The sequence below is a fragment of the Pavona decussata genome, unplaced genomic scaffold (assembly GCF_977016875.1).
Source record: "Pavona decussata unplaced genomic scaffold, jaPavDecu1.1 SCAFFOLD_468, whole genome shotgun sequence".
In the NCBI taxonomy this organism is placed as follows: Eukaryota; Metazoa; Cnidaria; class Anthozoa; order Scleractinia; family Agariciidae; genus Pavona; species Pavona decussata.
Genome location: NW_028145806.1, coordinates 1,755,001 through 1,778,615, shown reverse-complemented (window position 1 = coordinate 1,778,615; position 23,615 = coordinate 1,755,001). Strand labels below are relative to the sequence as shown.

The following is a 23,615-nucleotide window of genomic DNA, read 5'->3' as shown; positions in this document are numbered from 1 at the left end:
CGAAGTGAAACGTGGAGCCTTAAATGAATAGGCAACAGGTAAAAGGCTTACAATTATTAATATAAAGATTTGGAAATAGAAACATATACGCATTTGTGGTACGACTATCTGCTACTGTAGCAAATACGCATTCGTGGTAGCAAATACGCATTTGTGGTAGCAAATATGCAGTGTGAGTATTTGCTACGGTAGCAAATACGCACTTATAGTAGCAAGTACGCAGAGCAATCTAACTCTCTCTCTCTCTCTCTCTCTCTCTCACTCTCTCTCTCTTTAGAGCTACGAGTCAGTATCTGCTACTTGTTTGCTCTCTACGTTTTTAATTATGTTACAAGCGTTGAAAAAACATTTCATCGTTATATTCCTTTCGATAACGATTTACATTTTACGACATTTATAAAAATGTAATGCAGACCATGATTGTGACATCAATGTCACCTCTTATAGCCCAACAACGTAGCAAATACCGACTCTTAGGTACACGAACCAAAAATTACAAATAAAATCTTGATTGAAGCAGAATCCGAAGGTCATTTAGATCAGGACAATTGCCTACAAACCCCTCGGCAATCTGAAATATTTTTGGTTCTTTGACAAGTAAATTTTTTGGATAATATCCTGTTCTTTTGTATAAAGTAAACTCGACCTGAACGTCCCAGATTTTTTCGAGGGTAGGAAAAACTTTTCTGCCCCGTAAAAACCATTTTTTGATCTTTTACTGCATCTTTTCTTCAGAGAAGATTTTGCGCTTTGTGGCAGGAATTGCCTCAACCTTGTTAAGCTGAAATTTATTTCATATAAACGAATTTAACGAATCAACGAATTTTAGAAAAATGTCATTTCGTAGCAAATATGCATTTTTGTAGCAAATACCCACGTGTGTTTTTCGTGAAGAAATATCATCTTTTATTTTAAATGTGATGAGCTGACAAGAAGTCTCACAGGAGGATCTGAGAAGGGTAATTCTCCCCATTCCGAGTTGAGCATCCTTGTCAAATGCAAATTGTTTTTTTTTCCTGTTTTAATGCGTTTTAAACGGTTTTTTTTGGAATAAATCCTTTCTATTTTAATTTAGCGGAATGCTCTTTGAAGATGCATTGCCTCGTAATCTAAGAAAACTTTCAACCATTTTTGGGATCTTTCTGCACATTCTGGACTCTTGTATTTCCAGGAAAGAGGTCGTATAGTAGCAAATACCTACCTGGACCAATCGCAGAACTTGCACTGGAACATTTTGAAAATTCATTAGCCAACAGGCCAAACAAAAGAAATAATGCATTTCCGAGCAATTGCTAAGCAGTTCTTTACACCTTCATATCTATTGCTTTATGTTCAATTGACCAAAGAGAGGTAAAACCAAGTGAAGCACAGTGACCGGACTTCCGCTAACGTAGAGCTGCATTATCCTGGAACCTCCTTCCTGATTACATCAGGAACTGTTTAAACCTTACTTCCTTCAAGAGAAAACTTAAGGAAAATAGGAGTATTCTAAAATTTATTAGTTTTGCTAAAGCTTCCTGAAGCATTTCCAACAAATCTGTAGATTTAAATAATTTTAATATTTTTAATATCTTGAATGTTAACTTTTGAGTATTTATCTATTTTTTAGCTATCATTATCTATTTGTCCATTATCATTTAATATTTAGGTGTCTATTAATCAATCATTTTAGATAGTGCAGGTCCACATCAGGACTTAATGTCTTGCCAAATGTCTTACCCTGTACCAAATGCCCTAAAACGATTGTGATCAAGTAGCGTCTAGTTCAGTCCCTGAACAGTTCCTTTCCTTCCTTAATACATGTATATAGTTGTTAAAACGGGGCGAGAGAAGAGAGTCCAGGACAACTTAGATGCGCATGCTCAAAACGAACCAATTAGAGGATCGGGGATTGTTTCGCGTTGATCATGCTTACTCACTTGACTTAATTTTAGAACTTTAAATCATGATCGCTTTGAAAGTAACTACTGTCTTTTCCTCGCTTGTGTTTTCTGTGAGGCTGGTAATAGTATAGGAGCTAAAAAATATTATTTTCTGTACCACCCACCTTTTTGATTGGTTTCTCAACAGAATTTCCAGTACTGCCTTTAGAATTAGGGTTGAATTATCTTTATCTGTTCAATCGTTCGTTCTTTCTTTTTGCTTTATGTCCGATCATTTTTAACAATTGATTTAAAGCAGCATAAGCTTTCTTGATGAGCACTTAGTGTTCGTGGGGCAAATATTTTTTTTTTCAGGTCACCCCCTATAGTTCTATAACCGTACGCGCGCTTACGACAATAGCTGAGTAATTTGCGGGCGTTCAAATAAAAAGGTTTTACGATATTTCTAACTGACGAAGTGAATTTTCTCGTGTTTCCTTCTGTTAAAATTCCTCAACAATTTTGCAGAGTGCGGATAGTCTGTGGATCCCCCCCCCAAAAAAAAAAACGTCATCATTATTACTAACATAGGGTAGTACACGTGAATGTAGTTGTGTTGAGAAAGGTTGTCCTATACAAAAGTGTACGCGATAATGCTGAAAGGTATTATGGGTAGAATTAGTTTTCCGCTGCTTGATCCAAGTTGACGGTGTTACATCGCGTAGGAAGGAGGAACTACGAATACACGTATTCATGATTTTTCTTTCTTTCATAGAGATAACGTGAACTTGGATCAAGCAGCTTCATGTTCATTGCTCTACATTCAATTGACTAAAGAGAAGTAAAACTAAGTCAACCGCAAGTGGCAGTAAACCTCTTTTGAAATGTTCATCTTCGATCTTCCATATCGTGATTTATATAAAAGAGGTATTAATGGATCAATGTCATTAATAATGAAAATAACTGAACGAAAATACAAACTTTATTTAGAATCTCTAATCATACATGGCATTCATCAGGACTTTAAATGACCGTTTCCTCTGACTTTTTTTAAACATGAACTGAATTCAGAACAAGTAACATTGTTTCAACTTTTCCGCCCTTTCACAAGTTAAAGCTAAATTCGATCAACATATTAAGAACATTTCTTTTCAACTGTTGATTATATTGTGGCTATGTGCTATCCGACGACAAAGACAAAGTGAGGGCCAAACTAACATTTTTAACCTTTTAAGCACTAGCAAATGAAGGGCCAACACTTAATTTTCCCTAATTTTCACATACATGGTCATTTTTAAAGGTAAAGGATATTATTTTAAAGTTATTCCATGAAGTACCTTAATGCCTTCAAATTTTGTAGATTCTAGAGATCGCATTAATTGTTCAATATTGATCGCTGAACTTTTCGTTTAAGTCATTATTTCTTTTTTCTGATTTCTTTTCCTGGCCTGCCTAGATTACCATTGCTACCTGCTGCGCCAAGAAAATGTACGTGTAAATTTATTCAAACACCTAATAAAGTTCGATGCTACATGGCTCGGGTAAAAAGCTAAGAAAACTGAAAAGTCTCAAGCTCCAATAGTGAAGCTTTAAGCTTCGAAATAAAGTAATAAAACGGACATTACAATGGGTCATTTTAGATTCCTTCCTGCAGAGGTATGTAATTTGAATGTGCGCTAGAGTAACTAAGTTAAAACCCGTGCGAAAATTAAAGACATTATGGTACTTAATTAAAACATTATGATAATTTTTTGCCAACGGCGTGACTTTAACATTGTGGCTATCTTCTTTTTTTGACTGTTGAGTGTTTTTACATTAAGTGTAGAAAATTGCTCTTTCCACATAATAATGTTATGTGCAAGTAGCCTTGCTCCAAGAACCTAAGTACAGGGCGCTAAAGACTGCTGATGCCAAACATTGGTCCTGTTAAAACTTGAATACTAATTTTCGTTCACGCATTAACCCGACATTATATTCCCTTGAACTTAAAATGAAGCTCAACCACCAAACAAAAATTACTTCAGTCGCGAACGCCTCCGCGTGGCCTCAGAAATCCACGACAATTCTCAGTAAAGAAGACGTTTTATTTCAAGTCCCTGGTCCCTGGTCACAATGTTCAATGTTTTCAATGCGTTCACTCTCTCCAGTCCATAGAGAAACCTAATCTTCACTTAACATATTTAATTATTTCATTCTTTGATCTTATCAAGTGATTTAGTTTGACAAGTAGGTAATTAAGTACGACCGATTCTGAAAGCCTTTTATTGATGGAATCGATTTCCGACACTCTCCCCCCATATAGCTCCTGTTGAGGTATATGCTTTAGAGGAAATCACTGATTGTCCACTAAATAAAAAACTTTAACGAAATTCAACTGAATATATTATGGTCACGGAATGTCCTTGTCTCTTAAACGAAAGATCTAAGTGTTTAGTTCCTGTAGAGCAATAGCTCTAATGTTCTCTGCAGCAACGGCTGCCGCTTCACGGCGAGGGCGGAAAACGTTTGCTTCTGGGTTCAACACTGGAGGGCGGGGTCTGTCACAATTAAGCTCCGTGGGATAGAGGTGTTGGACTGGCCTCTCCAGTTGTCCCTTCCCTGTGTCAACTTGTACCGCCCGTACTATCCCGTCACGACCAGGATAGAGTTGCCTTACAACAGCAATCGGCCATCTGTTCCGATTCTTCTCTTCTGATCTGATGATCACAACATCTCCCACCTTGACTTGGAAGTTCCTGCGCTTGTGGTTCAAGTTATGCCTCTCATGAAGTGTAGTCAGGTATTCCCTTGTCCAGCGGCGCCAGAGTTGTTCCTTGCACGATTTGAGATACTTTGCCACGCCTTCTTAAGTTTACGTCTTCCTCCCTCCAAGGCACCTGTTCTGGCAACAGACTTGACCGCTGAAACAGGAACGTCGATGGGGTTAGGGTGGGCAACTGGACGTCATATTTGACGTAGCTCAGCGGACGGCGGTTGATTTGTATTTCCACGTCGAGCATGATTTCACTAAGCTCATCCCAGGTCAAGGTAGCCGCTCCAATAGTCTTGTAGAAGGCCCGTTTCACAACGCCGATAAGACGCTCGAATTGTCCTCCCCACCACGGTGCCCGGGACAGATTCAATTGCCATTGGATCTCTTGCTGCTCGAGATAGCCCTGTACTTTCTCGTCTCGTCGAACTGTCTTAAGCCACTTAGCAGCTTTCACAAACGTTCCCCCGTTGTCAGAGTACAGCGTCTTTGGTCGACCACGCCTTGCAATGAAACGCTTCAGGCACAGAAGGAACTTCTCTGTTTCTAGACTCGGTAACAGCTCAAGATGTACTCCCCGCGTCAAGCTACAGGCAAACAGTGCGATGTAAGCCTTCCCTTCTCGGTTGCTTCCCTTTCGGTAGCGTATTGGGCCAGCAAAGTCCACGCCGACGACCTCGAATGCCGTAGTCCCTTCTGTTCTGTTGGTTGGCAGAAGACCTGGTGGGGGCGTCGCAACTGCTGTCGCCTGGAACCTCTTACACCCCCAGCATTCCTTCGTCACTTTCTTCACGAGTCTCCTCAGCCTCAGAACCCAGTAGTTTTCCCTGACTGCCGCCATTGTCAGCCCTACTCCCCCGTGCAGAGTCTCACAATGCACTCGTCTCACCAGCTTCTTTGTAAATATTGCGTCTTCTGGAAGATAGATCGGGTATTTTCCCTGGATACGTCCACGGCATTCCAGAAGTCCGTCCTTACTCAGCTGCAGATTTAAGCTGCTCTGGATCTGCGGATAATTTGGCATCGTCATATCTTGTTGTTGCGCTCGTCTGATCCAACCCCACTTTACACTATCTATTTCAGCAGTCGTTAATGGCCCTGTTAGTCTCTTGGGTGTCTTGCAGTTGGTTATGAATCTTGTGACCCATGCAACAACCCTCAAAGCGCGTCTGAGATCGTGCTTGTCTAGCAATTCGTCCAATCCATCACTGGCAGCCTTCGTCTGCGTCACTGTAAGCACTTCTCGGATAGTTTTAGCTTCAACCTCTGTCGCTGGCGAAGCTGAAGTCACAGGGTTAGGTGGCCAGTGCTCTCGATTAGCCAGCCACTTCGGTCCACTCCACCACAGTTCAGTCGTTTCCCCTCCTCTACTTGCCAGGTCAGCTGGATTTTCCCTCGTTGACACATGCCTCCACTGGATTTCGGGGTGCTGGTTAATTTTGTTCACGCGGTTGGCAACAAACTGCTTATATTCTCCCCCTCCTCGTATCCAGTGAAGGGTCACAGTACTGTCAAGCCAGCCATACACGTTCGAAATTGGTAGACCCTCCAAAGCATTCTTCACGTTTGTGACTAAGTTAGCCGCCATGTGGCCCCCAATCAGCTCAATACGGGGTATGGATAGTCCTTCTTTTGCTAGACGTGCTTTAGCGGCTAGCAGGCGTTGTGTTGTTCCCGACTGTTGTCGCACAACTGCGTACACTGCGGCTCCCACTCCTTGTTTGCTGCCGTCACCGAAGCTATGTAGTTCGACATCTTGCAAGGGTTCTTGGTAGCTGGTGATTGCCCTTAGCAACAACTGCTCTAGAGGCAGAGAGTGCTCCCATTTCTTCCATCTCTGTAGTAATGGTTCTTCGAGTTTCACGTCCCATGCTTTAGTTGCATCACACACATCTCTGAAGATCATTTTTCCTTCAAGGGTCACAGGTGAGACCAGTCCCAGGGGGTCATACACCTTGGCAACCTTGCTTAGTATCCCTCTCTTGGTCGGTTGGACTTGTTCAGGGGGAAATTTGACGCTCAACTCATCCTTGTCTTTGTCCCATCCTAGTCCTAGTAGGATGGCCCTAGCTTCTTCTGGGTGTTGAAGTTGATGTTTGGCAAAAGACAAATCACTATCTTTGCTTTCGATACCTCCCTCCAGCATCGGGACGTTAGAATGCCACTTGTGTAAAGTAAAACTTGCGTCCTCGAATATTTCGATGGCATGCTCCTTGCGGTACTGCGCTTCCCCCACAGTCACTCCTCCCGACAGCAAGTCATCCACGTACAAGTTCTTTTGCAGCCCCGTCACCGCCTCTGGCGCTCTCGTTTCCCATGTCTCTAGATGACACTCTATAACTCCCCCAAGCAGGAAGGGCGAAGACGTCAGCCCGAACAACGCTCTTGTGAATCTCAGTGTTTCAAGCTTAGAGTGTTCATCTTTCCTCCAGTGAAATCTAAGTGCATCCCTGTCTGATGCTTTGATGCGCACTTGCAGAAATGCTTTCTTCAAGTCGCCTGTCACTGCAACTGGGTAAGACCGCTGACGAACGAGCACATCCCAAAGCTTGTTCTGCAGCGGAGGGCCAGGGTTGAGACACTCATTCAAGGATGGGGCTGATGGGGGTTCCCGTGCTGATGCATCATAGACAATGCGCGTTTTGGAAGATTCAGCATCCTCTCTCACCACTGGCTTGTGGGGTATGTAGAATTCGATCCCTTCAGCTGGCTTATCTGCAACCTCGACCACGCCCTGCTCCCTTTGTTCTACAATGATGCTTTCGTATTCTTCAGTTTTCCCGGTATGCTGCAACTTACGTGTTAAGTTGCGTAGCCGCTGCAGGCTCCCCCCTTCATTTGAAGGTAGAGGTGGGTGGTTTCCCTTCCAGGGCAGTCCGGTCTCGTACCAGCCCTCCTCGGTCCTGACTAATTGCTCCTTGAATTCACCGTACACAGCTTGCTGGTCATTGAGAAAGGTGTCAGCCAGCCCTAACACATCGAGTCTGCACAGTTCTTCATACTCCAGCTTGCTAGTTTGAGTTAGCATCATCGCATTTTGGTCGAACTCCTGTCCAGGAGACATAACAAACCAACCAAGTTTGGTAAGCTCAGCAATTGGCTCACCGTCTTTCCCGATGTGCGGTCGATTTTCTGTCTTGATTCTTGCGTATTCCCCGGCCCCAAGTACTATGTGTACTGGAAGTTGTGGTTTGGTGTCACGGTCACGCATTCTCACTCCCTTTAAGTGTGGGTGCTTAGCAATCACAGCGTCATAGTTAGGGTTGTCTAATGTCAACAGTTCTCCTTTGTTCACTTTAATTAACTTCACATCCATTTTGAAGTTTCCACAAACTGATTCAACACAGGATTGATAGGTTTCAAGGCGGGCTAATGATGTTCCCATTAGCATGTCTACTTGTTTAACTTTCACATCAACGGGGTTTATCTTGAGAAGTTCAATTAATTTCGCAGAAGCGTAAGAACTTCCCGCTCCGGTGTCAATCAACGCACGACACTCAATACCATTGACCTCCACATTCACAACAGGGAAAATGCCACCTCCTTTCTCTGAGGTAGTCAATACGACTTCTTGTCGTGGCCCCGATTCGTCACGTTCACGGTCACAAACAGAGGTATGATGTCGACGACCACATCGCTGACATGAAGCTTTGCTTTCGCATCTGGAGGCTGGATGACCGATGCGTGCACAATTAAAACAAAGGCGATGTTGAGCCAAAAATCGCTTCCTTTCAGCGAACGTTGTTATCTTTGGGCACTCCCAGGAAAAATGCGATGTGTTATCACAATAAACACATGCACGTGGTTTCGGCTCTTGATGTCTGACGTTGAAGAGCTTGTCAGATCTCTCCTGTCGATGAGGGAACGGATCTGCTCTCTCGGCCGCGTTAGTAAACTCGATTGGGTTGCGTCTTGTCCACAGTTTCAAGGCTTCGCACAGCTTCACAAAATCCCAACTTTCCCAGGAGTCATCCGTGCGTACGATATCGCCTCTAATTCCCGGTAATTTATCCAGTGTCATCGATACATTTCCGTTGACCTTGTCTAGTTTGCCCATTGTTTCCAAAGATTGCACACAATATGTCAAGCGCTCGTAGAATTCGTGGATCTTTTTGACATTCACTCCAGAAATGACTGGCAGCTCTACAATTTCCTTATTGTATGCTTTCACGATTTCTGATTCCTTGCCATACTTATCTTTTAAGATGCTTAGGGCGCGAAGATATCCTTCAGGTGTAAATGGAAGGGCTTCAATGGACGCTCTAACTTTCGGAGCCAACAGCTCTCTCAAATACGAAAACTTGGTTACACCAGCGATACTCGATTTATCGATTGCCTCACAGAATTGTCCCCAGAATCGTGACCAATCTTGGAAAGTGCCGTTGAATTTAGTGATAACTAATTTTGGTAACTTCGCTTGCAACCCAGCCACAACATCACCAGTACCACTCCCTGAACCACTCCCTTGCGCTTGTTGCAACTTGCCGGCCTCTTTTAACTCGCTTTGAAATTGTAGGCGTGTTTCGAAAAGCTTCTGTTCGTACTTTAGCTCTTCGTCTCGGAGCTTCTGACTCTCTTCTTTCTTCATTGTTTCAGCCCATTCTCCTAGACGCGTAACATCTTCTTCTGCCTCATCGATCCTGGTTTCAATTTCGTCGCTCCATTTCTTTACATGGTCCACATTTTCTTTTGCAGCGATCTTCATCTCTTCTAGTTTTCTTTTCAACTGATCGGCTTCGCCTGCCAATTCCTTTAACGCATTTTGATGTCTCTCTACTCTGTCCCATTTCCCGCTTTGGATGATTTTCTCTGTTCGTTCCCTTGAAAACTTCAATTGTGTAAGCTTCGTCTCCAATGCTCCCTCGACCTCTTCCATGTTTGCCGTCACAGTTTCGAAATTACTGCAGTAGAATTATTTCTGTTCTCGTCCCAGTGTTGCGTGTGTCCCGTCGGAGGTGCCAATTTGTCGCGAACGCCTCCGCGTGGCCTCAGAAATCCACGACAATTCTCAGTATAGAAGACGTTTTATTTCAAGTCCCTGGTCCCTGGTCACAATGTTCAATGTTTTCAATGCGTTCACTCTCTCCAGTCCATAGAGAAACCTAATCTTCACTTAACATATTTAATTATTTCATTCTTTGATCTTATCAAGTGATTTAGTTTGACAAGTAGGTAATTAAGTACGACCGATTCTGAAAGCCTTTTATTGCATGGAATCAATTTCCGACACTTCTTTCAAAATTATCACTGTTTGTTCATGTGTCAGAAAATATATTCACTATTATATAGTATACATAAGACATATAGTTTTAAGTTCTTAAATTTAATTCCCTCGCAGACTTGCAAACATCTAACAAGCTTAGGAGCTTCTCCTCCTGTAACATTGCGCACAATAGGACACACGACAATATCAGGGCTGGACACATTGCGGGCAATGTTGCACAGTGTTTCTGGGCCTTAACTTTTACTTTGGACTTGTTTTTGAGAAAAGCATATAATGCTAAAATTAAACGTAAGGGCTTTAAAGGCCTTCAAAACAGGAATAACTTTTCATTTCATATGCGTTTTTCGAGTATGACCTGTTAATGCACTATCTTTGCTTTGCATGTAAGGCACATAAAATGGATTGCTCATCGACTGAATGAACAGTTGTATTTCTAAACAGCAATAAAGTAGCGTGTTATCCACACCACGGCTGAGATATTTGACATATTATCCAGCCATTATCTATAATATTCATGTTGCCACTTGAGCAAAGTTTTTGAGACTTGCACTCGACGTAAAAATGAAACGTAAGCGGTATTAAAGCCTTCAAAGCAAAAATGAAAATTTCCATTTCGTATGCACATAGAGTTACTTTTTCTGACTCCATTTCTTCTTTTTTGCCCCCTGCCTCACCTTGTCAGTTAGACGTTGTTTGGCTTTCTGGATTTCTTCGTCGTCTTCTTTGCCGGAAATAAGGCCAAGCTCCATTGCTCTTGGATGATTGATCACCCTCTGCCAAACGGTTTCTTTCTTAGCAGTGTTATTGGCCACTAGGTCTTCTGTTAATTTGAGGAGATAACAGGTTTGCTCGTCCATAAACTTCCTCCAAAAGCGGGAAGATTCGCTTGAAACGGAAAGGGCTTTTGATGTTGATGGCGCGAATGTTTGGCATCCGTCAAGGAACTTCATCACCTTTTCCGTGTTTGTAAGTTGTTCACTGGGAGGTTCAAGTGTGTGTGCGAATTCCTCCCTCATACAGCGAAGCTTTAGAACAACTGCCTTTATGGAATGATTGGTGACGAAGCTTGTTCCCGTCAGCTTTTTATGGATGTTTTCCTCCTCGATGGCCCCTGTTTCTAATTCATTGCTGAACATCTTCAAATCATCAGTTTCTTCAACATCCCATGGAGCTGGTGTGGTCACTTGGTCCTTCTCTGGCAGAGGGACTTCAACTGTCTTTAGAGAGACAAGGTTCTTCACTGCTCGACGTCCTAAGTTCGTCTCGCTGACTTTGTCATGGACGCGATAGTATTTAGCCTGCGTCTGTGGCTTATGCTGAGCAAGTGCGGCTAAATTATCCTTCTGATCGGGCATGTGTGCATGCATCCCCGTGGCGAGAGACTTTCTGATTGTGGTAGCGCAGATCCTTCATTTAACGTCAATGCCTTCCCTTTGAAAAGTTCTAAATACAGAATATGAAACCTGGGATGAAGTTAGTGCAAGGCCATTGCTGGAGACAAATACCTGCTCTACTTTCGAATCTCCTGAGACGAACTGGCTCCTAACTGTTCTTAGATACATGTCTATAAGGAGATAGAAGTTGTCATAAATCCAGACAACGGCTGCACCATATGATCCAGCAGTCTTGTGATCTTTGACATGTACTCTGTACCTTGCTGGATCATTGTCTGTTCCGGGGTAGAAAACTGCGTCCCTGAACTCACTTGTCGTCATGTTCGCTGCAACGCCACTTCTGCCACTGTTATCTATTAGGAGGCGAGTCATGAGCCAGTCCCGAACTTCCCAATGAGATGTTTCGTCGAGGGTCTTGTCAGTCACATAGCCACGCTTTGTTTCATCTGAAGTTGCTGCCAGTTGCTTGACGGCATTAACGTGCTGATTTCCGTGGTACACTTGATGGAGGTTTTCGCTTGTGAGGAGTTTTCTGTAATCCTCGTCGTACTTCTCCAGTTTCCTTCTTAATACCTTCTTCTTTTGCGCAGAAGACCAGGAGCTCATGAGATCGCGACGTGTATTAAGCAAGTCCTGTGTAACGTTTTGTATGTTCTTTTCCTCTTGGGCGAGAAAACTTGTAGAAAAGGCGCACGCTCATTAGATACGACCACACAGTTCCAGGTTGGTATTTCTCGACTGCATAAGAAAGCCAGGACCTCAGAAATTTCACTCCACTCATCCCTGGAATTAGCAGCAAATGAAAGGAAGGAAGCCCTTGGTGTTCATGTTTTTCAGTTTCCCTTTCTGTCAGTTTCATCTTACATGTACGAATGACACTTTGTACTTGAGACTTGTACTGCTGTGCTACCTTTGCACTGCGGTAACCTCCATCCACATCGACTAAGTACTCGTAGAATTCAGCAAATAAAGTATCGGTGGCATCACCAATTTCTCCCTGTCGATGTTCGTCAACCTCTTGGATGTCAGGTTCATTATTGCTTGGCTCCCAATCCTCATCTAAAGCATCATCGTCATTGCTTTTGTCATCCATGAAAATGCCTTCGAACAGTTCGTCATCTCTCTCTTCTTTCTGAAGGTTTTGTCTGAAATCATCTAGTGACTCTTCTTCAGTCTTGAAACGGTAACCTTGACGTTCCTGCCTAAAGATGAACTTCTGGATTGTCTCCTTCCAAGGTAGCTCAGATTCAACGTCTAACAATGAGCCAGAGTCACATTGCTCTCTGCTTATAACCTCAACCACCTCAACCAACAGATCATGTTGTTCTTGGGAAAGAGTAGAATCTTGCGATGTGTATGAGTCGCTCGACCCATCCGTTCCAGAATTTTGGTCACTTTCTGATGATAGGATGATAGCTTCATCTTCTGTTGTAGCCGTAAGAGTTCCTTTAAAGAGCTCCCCGGACTGTGAACCTTCACCTTCGAATTCGCCTTGCTCCTCTTCGTCACTATCGCTTGTTTGCTCCCTTGGGATCACAATACCTCGTGATCTTTGTGTTTCTTCCCATACTTTTCTAGTGAGCTCATCGTATTCTTGGTCACTCTCCAGATCCATTTTAGCCTTGCTTACTTTTCTCTCCCCATGACTTTCTTCTTGTAATTCGCTATTCTCTTCAACTCCTTGCCTTTCCCCGTCACTGCTGCTTTCTTCTCGCTTACTTCTTCTTCATCTTTGGCTCTCTTCATTCTTTCCTTTTGATTCTTGTACGACTCTAAATGTTTTAGGGACACTCTCTGTGCTTTATCCAAGGCTCTTATATAGCTCGGTGTATTAGGCTCAAGACCATGTATCGACGTTTGCAAATGCTTGTGTAGCTGAAATATCGGTGTTCTGTTCCCTTTGCATGGAGATAGCGGACAGAACTTCACCATCCCCTTGGGTTCTTTTTCTCACCCGTAAAGTAATCATGGAGTTTCAGGCTAAGTTTCTTCATGCCATGGACGTCTTTCTGGTGTCTACTGAGGTTTAACACACTTTTCCCGCATTTTGAACATTTATTAGGGTTCCGCTTTCGTGTGTTCGAAGGTTGATCTTCAACCTGAGCTAAAGCGCTGTCGCCTACGTCGCCGGCCACAGGTAAATTGGTAGGACAAACTTCTGCTGCGACCTTGTCCATTCTTTTAATAAAAAAAAAAAAGTAACAAAGTGCAAATATTAAATTATAATAACTTGCATGAACATGTTAAAAAAAAAAAAAAACAATCAAAAATAACTTCAAGGGAAGCGCCCTAGGGTTAAAATTGCTCCCTCTAATGACAATTCAACTGCGCGATCAAGCGCTATTTTAATGCCAGAGAATTGCTGTGAATTTCCCCTATGGCCAATTTAATGAACTTGTATAAAAACAAAGTACATCAGAACAGTTCAGAACACTCATAAAAAGTTGACACTATCCACGTATTACTAACCCCGACAAAATTGTGGCCAATTTAGACAGTACAACTTTTGCTTACGACTGTCGCCTGCGATTTCTAGAGCGCGCGCTTCTCGCGACATGCAAAAAATCGCACAGAACTCTCGTCATTCAACATTGCCTATATTTACGATTGCCGTAGGATAAAACATGTTTTAAAATCCTACGACATTTCCTGACGTACACTTCAGTCGAAAGCGAGTTGTATGTTTGATTTACACGAAACAATTCGTGTCGTAGGCCTGTCGTAAGCTTGTCGCATGCGACAAAGTCGTACCGTGTTAGTCGCCCTTTATAGAAAATACTATGGATGGCATATTATTTTGATATTGCATTATGATTGTTTTAAATAAGATGCTCCATTATCTTAATTCGATAAAATCAATAAATATAGACATATACACTCAGGAATCGAGCAAGCTCTCTAGGGCGTGTGAGGCAGGACGGGGAAAGAGGACCCACCACGAAGAGAGCTTGCTCGCAGGCTATCTATTTGGTGAGATTGCACCACACAGTCAAACATGGCCCGAGTAAAAGCTGGAAACAGCTTCTTGTTTAGAAATGGTTTCCGGTGATGAATTTTAATCAAATTTAAAGAGTCAAAAAGTATGTAAACTACAATCAATACAAATATCCACTGTTTGTGAAACTACTTGTAGTAAAGTCGTCCCAAGCTGTTAAAAATCAATTATTGGCCCCGTTTAGATCACCCTTCTCCACCCTCTGAACAATGACGGGTCCATAAACAAAGACAATGTGGTCTAAACTAGGATATATATTGGAATGCTGGATATGGAGTGTTTTGAAAATGATGTCTGGCAGTCACCGCAGACATGCAAATAATTTCCAATTAAGAGAAATGGACACAACAAGTTGAGGACGTGGAAAGTCAAATATATTTCAGTTGCTCCCTGATGTCTGCAAATGCCTGTGCCTGTCAGGCTATTCATACCCTCACCATGCCATAATTTTGGTTGTGTATCCTCTGAAGTCTCTGGTGGACTCTCATATTCGAGAACTGCGAAATCGTGGCGTTTCAGCAGCCACTTTGAGCAGTGAAGACGTCAATGAGAACAATTTCTTTGTATTCGGAAGTCCGGAGTCCTTCTTACAGAATGAGAAGTGGAGAAACATGTTCGGTGGTAATGTTTATCGAGACAGAACCTTCGTGATTGTTACAACAGTGGTAGCATTTTTGTTTTTTTTGCGATATATCAAGAAAATCTCTAACATTTTATTCTGAACCTTGAAGGTACTTTGTTGGTTGTATAGCTACCCTTTTCCCAAACGTTTTTCCGCTTGAATTACGCTATCTCCCTTTTTCAGGACAAGAAATGATTGTTGAAGCGAACAACTCTGCCAAATCGAGATCGTGTACCAAGGAGAAAAGTTACAGAGCTTCAAATTTGTCCTTGGAACAGTGAGTCTCCTCTGTAAGTTTCTTCGCCTTCAACATCTTTGTCGCTGCTGGGGACGAGCTCATCTGCGATTTCATCATTCACTTCTTCATTTGTGTTTATTGGTGCACTGTACGTTACCTAACAGCAGCTCCAAAGGAGGAAGCCCAGTTTCAAAAAAGATCGCAGTCAGCTTGAGACTTTTTAACCCATTTGGTGTTTTGGGTAGGTGGTGAGGATCCCTTCCCTCTAAATTTGCCTGTTACGTTTTTCCCAATAGAGCCTTCTTCGTAGATTTGAAAAGGTCAATGGAAGGGGAAAAAACAAGCAGATCTGAAGGATTGCTAAGAAACTCTTCTCCCACATTAGACACTTTTAATTGTCGTGCTGTTGCAGAGAACTTTTTACTCCTGATGATCTTGAATTTAATCACTTTTAATTTCAAGCTGATAAGTTGGCGAAGATGGGTTGGCCGCCATGAATGTTCAAGTCTTTCATTTTCGTACATTTCCCCTTTTACAAATGTTGGCCTCTTGTGAATTGTGCTTTGTATTTCAAGCTTAGAAATCCTATCGCTGTTCGCATCAAGTAGCCAGGACACCAGGTAGTCTTTGTTTACGCCTTCGCTTGTGCAGAATATTTCCTGTAATTCCTTTAATGCTGTCAGGAGTAAATGGCAAGTTCTTGGCATTAAAGGCTTTTTCCTGTTCAATGTCACAACTGCTGTAGCACTCTCCTTCATTTTCCTCAAGGATGATGGTTGTTTTCTTATGAGACCACGGAAGAGTTTCTCTGAGACTAGTCCCATTGTACACCCCCATCAATCCATCTCCAATCCTTTTGATTTGGCTGCTTTGCAGACTCTACAGAACTTATTTGCGCTTCCATAATCTAGAATTTTCTTGGTTTCCATCCCTATAATGGGCCCATGTCCAGTTAATGAATTGTTTTCCCTGCCTCTTTTTAACCACTGCATGTCATATGATACAATGGCATAAGGCCATCAGTATCAGGAATTTTGCCATTTTTCTCTGCAGCATAGATTTCATCTTGTAAAACCATTTCACAGGGGTTTGAAGCAACTTCTTCAATGGCCCTCCCAACTTCTCTCTCCCTCTTTTGTAGGCACTTTTGTTAAGAGTTAGCACATTTAGTGTTGTCAGAAAATTATTCATGTGAGTAAAGCCGATACCATTGTCAATGGCACCAAGTGGAATTCTTGTGTTGACATCATATGCTTTTGGGCCTCGCTTCCCATATCAGTGTTGCTCACATGTAACTACTTTATTTTGTGTCCCACAATCTTCACATACAATCGATTAAATGCTTGCACTTGCTTCTTTTATTACCTTCACAGCATTCGAGAGAAAAAGAGGTCCTTAAAGTTAAGGCATATAGCATATGAATTTTATGTTCAAGAGGCAAAAACATTACGGTAATGATTTGATTTAGCGCCCGGGGCGCTTATTTACTTTTGGTACCAGGAGACAGGGTGCTTATTTAATTTTTTGAGAAACAACCTAATGTTCAAAACTAAGTACTAAAATAACTAACAATAACAGAAACCGTAACAGTTACAAATTGTTGAAAGTTCAGTTGCTTTTAAAAAAGTTCATTTTAGCAGTAATAAACGGTATTCATGTACGATACGGTGAATGTTCATGAGTTTATCTATTCAACGTCGATGACTTCAGTGTCACTTGCGTCAATTATCAAGCTATCTGGTGCCGCATCCTCAACGTCGGATTCTGTGATCCCGTCGAAAGGATCTTTGAAGATAAACCACATTTGATACATACTCTGAAGGCACTGTAATAATACAAGAATAGGGGGCGCTTATTAACAAAGACACATTCGAAGGGGGGCGCTTATTTGGAAGGGGGCGCTTATTGGAACGAGGGCGCTAAATTGAATCATTACGGTATCTCCAATGAGTCTTCCAAACGAGTGAGATGTTGTTCTTACAAACTTGAAATTCATACATGTGTACCTTTGAGCTAATTTGTGATTTCATTTGTTTATTTTCATTGTTAGTTTTGTGTTGTTTTCTGTTTATGAAATTATGGTACTTTAGTTTCTTAGAAAGCATTTCCGTTTAGGAAATCTGGCAAATCTGCAAATGTTTGCAAATGCAATTTAGTGATAAGCATGTTTATAGATATGAAATGATTTCTCCACGGAATAGTAAACTATAATCAGTTTTTAGCGGTTCCTTTTCACAATAGGAACTTGAAAAAATTATCCAAGCTTTTGTAAATTTATAACAACATAACAATGGTTGCCAAAATGCCAGTACACCAAATTTGAAGCATTGTTTAAATTTTTTAACAAAACTGTTGGAAAAAGATCATTTCTGCCTGTATTATAAGGAGAGGTTCTCTGGGTTGCCAAAGAGAGAGGTTTTGTCAGTTTTGTCGAATGCCACCACAGACAAAGAAGCGGAATTTGACTTGATAAGAAGTATTTTAAGTACTTTTAAATAGATGATCTTAATTCAGCTGTTTCTACCTATACACTTTCACAGCAACCCCACTGATAAGAACCTAACTTAAACTTTTAGCCTAAAAAGGTTCTTATGTGGAGGGGGCTTAAAATGAAAATTTTAGCCTAACAGGTTCTTAAAACCCAGGTTCTTATACGCGGGCTATTACTGTATTACTACAATTGAACCAGATACAAACTAAGCACTTCAGCTGTTTACAGTGGGAATTAACGTTACAAACCCGGCCAGTTATATGCTTGGCTATGATTGCTTGAAGGCTGTGAAGGTTTGAAGTCATCTCGTTACAATGTAATGTGGTCACGCAATCCTATCTTGTTTATGTACATGTGCTATTTCAGGAATGTAGTCCGATTCAAAGACATTCGAAGGGGTGAAACAGTAGAAAAGTTATGGGGTGGGAAGAGGGGGTGGAGGGAGGGGGGTGGCAAATAACAAAATGTTGTTGCAAGAAAAAATAAATAATAAATGTATTCAGCTGAGAAGAAAAAATACATTTGCTTTTATCTTTTAACATAATCCTCTTTATTGATTGGCAGCATCTATTTAACTTTACGTGACAATTATCACCTAGCATTCCTGATTTGCCTAACAGTTCGAATTTTATAGGAGCTAATTTTTGTCGAAGAAGTACACAGGCTAGATTTAAGCAATCAAATCATTGTTTGTTGTCACCTGTGGGGTGGTGAATGGTCTCGTTTTTTGAGTTTTCCTGAGGGTCTGTCAGTGTCAAATTTTTTGCAAAGGCATTTTGGGGTCTAAATCTCGGTCTCGTAATCAAAAACTCAAACAGTCTCGTTCTCGCAAAGAAAAAGCTAGTCTCACCAACCCTTTAAACCTTTTAAAGCCATTTTAAACCATATTGCATTCAGTTGTCCGCTTTCGTATAGTCAGAGAAAGAAATATCCGACATATAGCATGTTCATAACTAATGGTTCTCAGCATACTCTCGGTTCAGCTAACTTATATTTCTATGTTTATGGACCACGTTTATCACCAATGAAGTCATTGTGGTCCTGTACAAAAAATGTCTCCGTTATGTCAGCAGGGTGTAAGGTCAATAGGGATGGAATGAACATAGGTGCCCACCTATTAACACACTCTCTTAGAGGATGAAAATAAACATCGGACTCTTTGCCAGTTTTCTTTTCGCCTTCCTGTATGTATTCCCCTCTCACTTTCCCCACAATTACAAGGTGAAGTGGTGGCCGCAGGAAAGCCAGAGGCTCTGGTAACTTCTGATTAGAGTTGTAGCTTGGTTGTTCACCGTGTTGACCAGCTGGTGCTTGACCGCATTGACCTGTTGGTTGTTGACCGGCTGTTTGTTGGCGGGTGGCTTGTTGACCAGTTAACTGTTCAATTGGTAAAGCAGCGGAAAGATCATTATATCCCTTGACCATAGGGTGTTTCATCCACATAGGCCCATGTTCCCATTGCAATGTGAGCTTGGTTCGTTTTTTTCCTCTGCCTTTTGGCATGTTAAGGAGAGCAAGAGACATCACATCGGGTCTCGCCTTCAAAGCTACATTGTTCACAAAAAGCATTGTCTCCTCATAACCTTCAGCTACTGCCAAAGTATGAGCGCAGAATTGATATGTGGCCCAGTTTACACACAAGAGCTGTCGCATGTGAACTTCGTGTTTCCTTTGCGAAGTACTTTGTGTGGGTTATGTGGGGACGATTTGCTAGCAACGTGTGGTGTTGTCGCCAGATTGGTGGTGAATATCGCTTTCTGTAGAACTTAGAATTTGGTTAGCCATGGAGAAGATGTTTTTAAGTTTTGGAAACTGTACGTTCAGGATATTTGTTGAAATGAAAAAGAAATCTAAGGAAGAGGCTGGGTCTTCAGAGCAATGTGGTTCGTCTGAGATAATAGTCAGCACATAGAGTTTCTCAAAGGCTCTTTTTTCTGTTCTTCAGTCATGCTTTAGAATTTTGTTTCTTCCAGCTTTTTACTGGCGTATTTGTCATCGAGAAACCCTTCTCCCTGCCCACACATTGCCAAATACTCAAGTGTCTCTTGCCTCCAGACTACTTTGTGAATTAGTTCAACGCATTCAAGAATTCCCAATTTTTTTTAGTTTTTACAGTGTTTCAGAATAAAATTACCACACTCACTATCGTTTTGAGAGTAGCCCTTGGGGGGATAGCCCAGTCCTGCATTCATCCTTGTTGCGGCTCCCATGCAAGAGAGTATCAGTGGGGCTTTCTGGCAAACAAAGTATTCGTAAAATTGCCTGCCCTTCATGTGCTTCTTACCCCAAACTGGACAAAAAAGATCAAGTCCGTGTTGCAAATCTTGCTTGGTTAAGCAATCCACCATTCCTGGTTCTCGAACAGTCCCACTTCCCCTTCCAAGTATTTCCTTTTTATAGTAATTTGCCAGTGATTTCTGTATTCCCAAGTCTGTCAGTTTTCTCGTGATATTGTCTTCCATATGGAAATCACACAACAAGTGTATAGCGAATGGGAAAACTGTTCCAAATGCTTTGAATAGATTTTTCTCTTTGTCCATTCCGTAACATAGAATGTTATATAATTTAAGGTCTAACTGCACTATGGAAGAAGCCAAGGCATAGTATGACTCAAATAACCGTTGCTGGTGTAGCATAATTGGACTGATCATCACGGGATGACAGTTTTTTTTGTTTTCAAAAGAAGATTTCGATACGTTGTCATTGCAACATAAAAGTCACCCAATATTGAAAGTGACATCCATGCTCAGAGGTGAGAACAATTCTGGATTATTGCAAAATTATTCCAATTCCTTTAGTTGGCGGTTAGTGAGAGTATCACTTAAAGTTTGGGAAATGAATGCACTCGTCGGACAAATGGGGTACCTGGGTGCCTGCTCTCAACATTGCACATCTGCATAAGTTCCACCACAGCGTCAGGGGCCTTACTTGTTTTAGAATGGCCACTTACCAACCTGACACCTGTTGGTAGCTCCTTGCATGTTGCCCGGGATATGATAAATGTCTCACCCCAAATTTTTCTTCAATAATCTGATGGAATACTTCTTTCGGTCTTGAGGCTTGTGACAATTTCTTAATCCCTTCTTTTGTGCTTTCCTGCCTTGGCAAGAATGCCTTAACACTTTTAGAGGTCCTGTGAGGCTGCGGTTCAGGAGTCCTTCTCCCTTTAGTAAAGTTGTACTGCATAAAAGCATACTCTGTCAAGTTGCCTGGAGGATTTGCGAGCAAATCATAATCCATAGTTGGTTTTAGATAACTTATACATCTGACGGGAATTTGGCGATTTGGAATTCTTGCACTTTGCTTTCTAATGTCCTGCTTGATTTTGAGTGTTAACATTTATAATCACAAATACCAGAGGCCAAACAATAGTTACTCATCATGACATTTCACGCCATCTCATTTTAATATCAGCGATTAACACCATTCAGAGTTGGCTTTTTGAACCTTCTGGGAAAGGGGCTGAATGCCTGCCACTCCCCTATTACACGTTAACGCTATTTTAATTTAATCAAGTTTCAGACTTACAATCAAATCAAATCAACCGTTCAATCTGAGGTGGGCTTAAAACAGAGTACCAGACCCCTTAAAAATAAGCCACCTATTATAACATCATGAACAAATCTATAGAATTAATTAAGTAATAAAATTATCTTAAAAGTTACACAAATAATTCATTTAGGTAAAATACAATGTAAAGTTTAAAAAATCAACTTTACAGTTATCATAATAAAAGTTCATCAAATTCTTACGGGAGATTGACAAGGCATTTGTTTCTCTTAAACGAAACGGTTTGCTAACCAGATAAACGCAAGATGATCTAGACAATGGTTCTAATAAATTTAGATGATGTGCTGTCATTATGACACAATGTGGCGTCATCAATGGTGTCAATTGACTGATTATGCAGGCTGAAAAGGTATTTAATCACTGTACCTTTGAACAAAAATGTTCCAAATTTTTTTGAGAAAACATTGTTGACCTTAGATTAAAAATCCGAATTTAAACCAAAAAATGCGATTTTTGTAAAGCATAGCTTTCATAAACTGGTTACCATAGAAATTTCAACGTTGGTGATGACATGATATTGGTGTCAAAATGTGCCTATAACATTTTGAAAAATTGGCTGAGTAGGTGGTTATAGGTTTTATCGTATTGTAGATATACATCTTCAACCTCAACATATTTTGTTATATCTTTGTTTTATTACGAAGGCAGTTTCCCAAGTTATAGTGTATCGTGTAAGACTGCAATTCTGCATGTAAACTATATCACGTACCTTTAAGGCGGGGTTTTACCTGAAAAAAGCTGTTTTTTGGAACTATTGTAACAGCTCTAGTTTTCATTTTAACCATAACAAACTATGTATCTCTGAAAAGCTCTTGGCCCTTAGATTATGAAAATGTACATTTTTGTCCAGTATTGATTATTGTGACTTGATACCAGGCCCTTAAAACACCACATGCTCTGGTTGACCCATATGTACTTGAGAAAAGAATTTCTACATACAAATTCAAATGAAAAATGCAGTTTTACTGCTATTCTCCAGTAAACACATTGCTAACTGGGATGAATGAAGGAATTTGCAAAATTTTTAAATGCAGAGCCCTGGCACCTATTTAAAGTTGCACAATCACAATTGAAAAACATTCCCGTTAATAACTTTTTGCCTAAACAATCTATGATAAAAACCTTTATTCATCCCAAGGGTGGGCTGATACCAGTGCCAAAGACTGATACTTGATACCATGGCATTTGGGTGGGTTTGAATTTAGTAATACTTTACTTGCAAGAATAACTTTTTTGTTTGATACCATTAATTTGACTAGTGCGCTGAAACACCGTGACTTGGTTTAAATCCTAGATTTAGTTAAAGACATTGTAAGTATCAATAGCATCTACCTGTTTCCTCGTCCAAGTCTTCATGTTCAAGGGTCGAGGTCATGAGTGGTTGGGGTGTTTGGATATCTGTCATCAGCATCATGATCATTCAGCAAATCATCATTGTGGCAGCTTTGTTGCTTTGCCCCCCGGTTTAAACGGAGAGGATCTCCTTCCTTCTCATTATCCTCGCTGGAATCAATGAGAAGAGTATCTCCAGATTCATCAGACAAACTGCTGCTCCTTATATCATTATTTGTTTTTGCAGTGGTAAAGGAGGCACGGGCATTGGTTCTGATTTTCCCTTTCAATGTTTGCTTGACAGTCTGAAATAAAAAGGTTTAAAAGGCACTTAAATTGAGTGAAGTTGTAACTAAAAAGGTTCCCAGAATAACCTGAATATCATCATTGCATAGCATCTGGTTGACAGTTTAAGCCCAGCAAACAAACTAGGGTTTTTCCTGGATGACCAAATGTTCCTTTTTGCCACCCCCTAATTACAATACAAAACTGTCTAGAATCACTTAACCTCTGAAAACAAAATCATTAACTGTGGAATATTCTTGTAATGACACTGCTTGAAATTACAAAGAACCTTAATTTACATAGAAGCACATGGGTGTTGATGTTTTCAACACCATTAAAGTCATTTATTAGATAGTACAAATCAGGTAATTTATATGACACAACTACAAGACAGTACAATAAAATTGACTATATACATACAGCATTATCTTCATGGCAATCAGTGACAGAGTCTCCACTGTTTGATGTTGAACTTGAATCACTGCTTTCTGTGCCAACGTCCGTGTTTTTTCCTTTTAATGGTACGTTTGTCAACCTGAAAATTAAAGTTAAATAGGGACAGCACGTTATGGCTGGATGTTTTTACTGACAATAATACATGTACAGTAATTGAAGTAACACCCATTTTATACACTGGGATGGAGTATTTCAAGAGTCTCAGCCATTCACAGAACAAAGCACTGTACTGTAATTAACTTGACAGGCGAACCAGGGATTCCACCCACACTACTAACCATTCCTCGCTCACTGCACATTCAAAAAATTAATTAAATTGAACATCATTATTGCACTGAATAAGTAAAATTCACATTTATTATGGACACCTGCTGGTTTATGATGGTACATGCATACG

The 23,615-nt window shown here is 41.0% G+C and overlaps 1 protein-coding gene and 2 pseudogenes across 2 annotated transcripts; all 3 read right to left on the bottom strand.

Moving 5' to 3' along the window:
* The window catches only part of LOC146450389 (uncharacterized), a 286,459-nt pseudogene that overhangs the window by 95,988 nt on the left and 166,856 nt on the right, over window positions 1–23,615 (bottom strand).
* LOC146450401 (uncharacterized) lies at window positions 2,671–13,493 on the bottom strand (annotated as a pseudogene). The gene is made up of 2 exons (XR_014860310.1): window positions 9,842–13,493; window positions 2,671–3,880 (listed from the first exon to the last, which is right to left on the bottom strand). The product of XR_014860310.1 is annotated as an uncharacterized LOC146450401 (transcript).
* Window positions 4,625–8,112, bottom strand: LOC146450402 (uncharacterized). Its single transcript, XM_085100516.1, has one exon. It carries the CDS (start codon window positions 8,000–8,002, stop codon window positions 4,625–4,627), a length of 3,378 nt encoding a protein of 1,125 aa, XP_084956642.1. The 5' UTR covers window positions 8,003–8,112.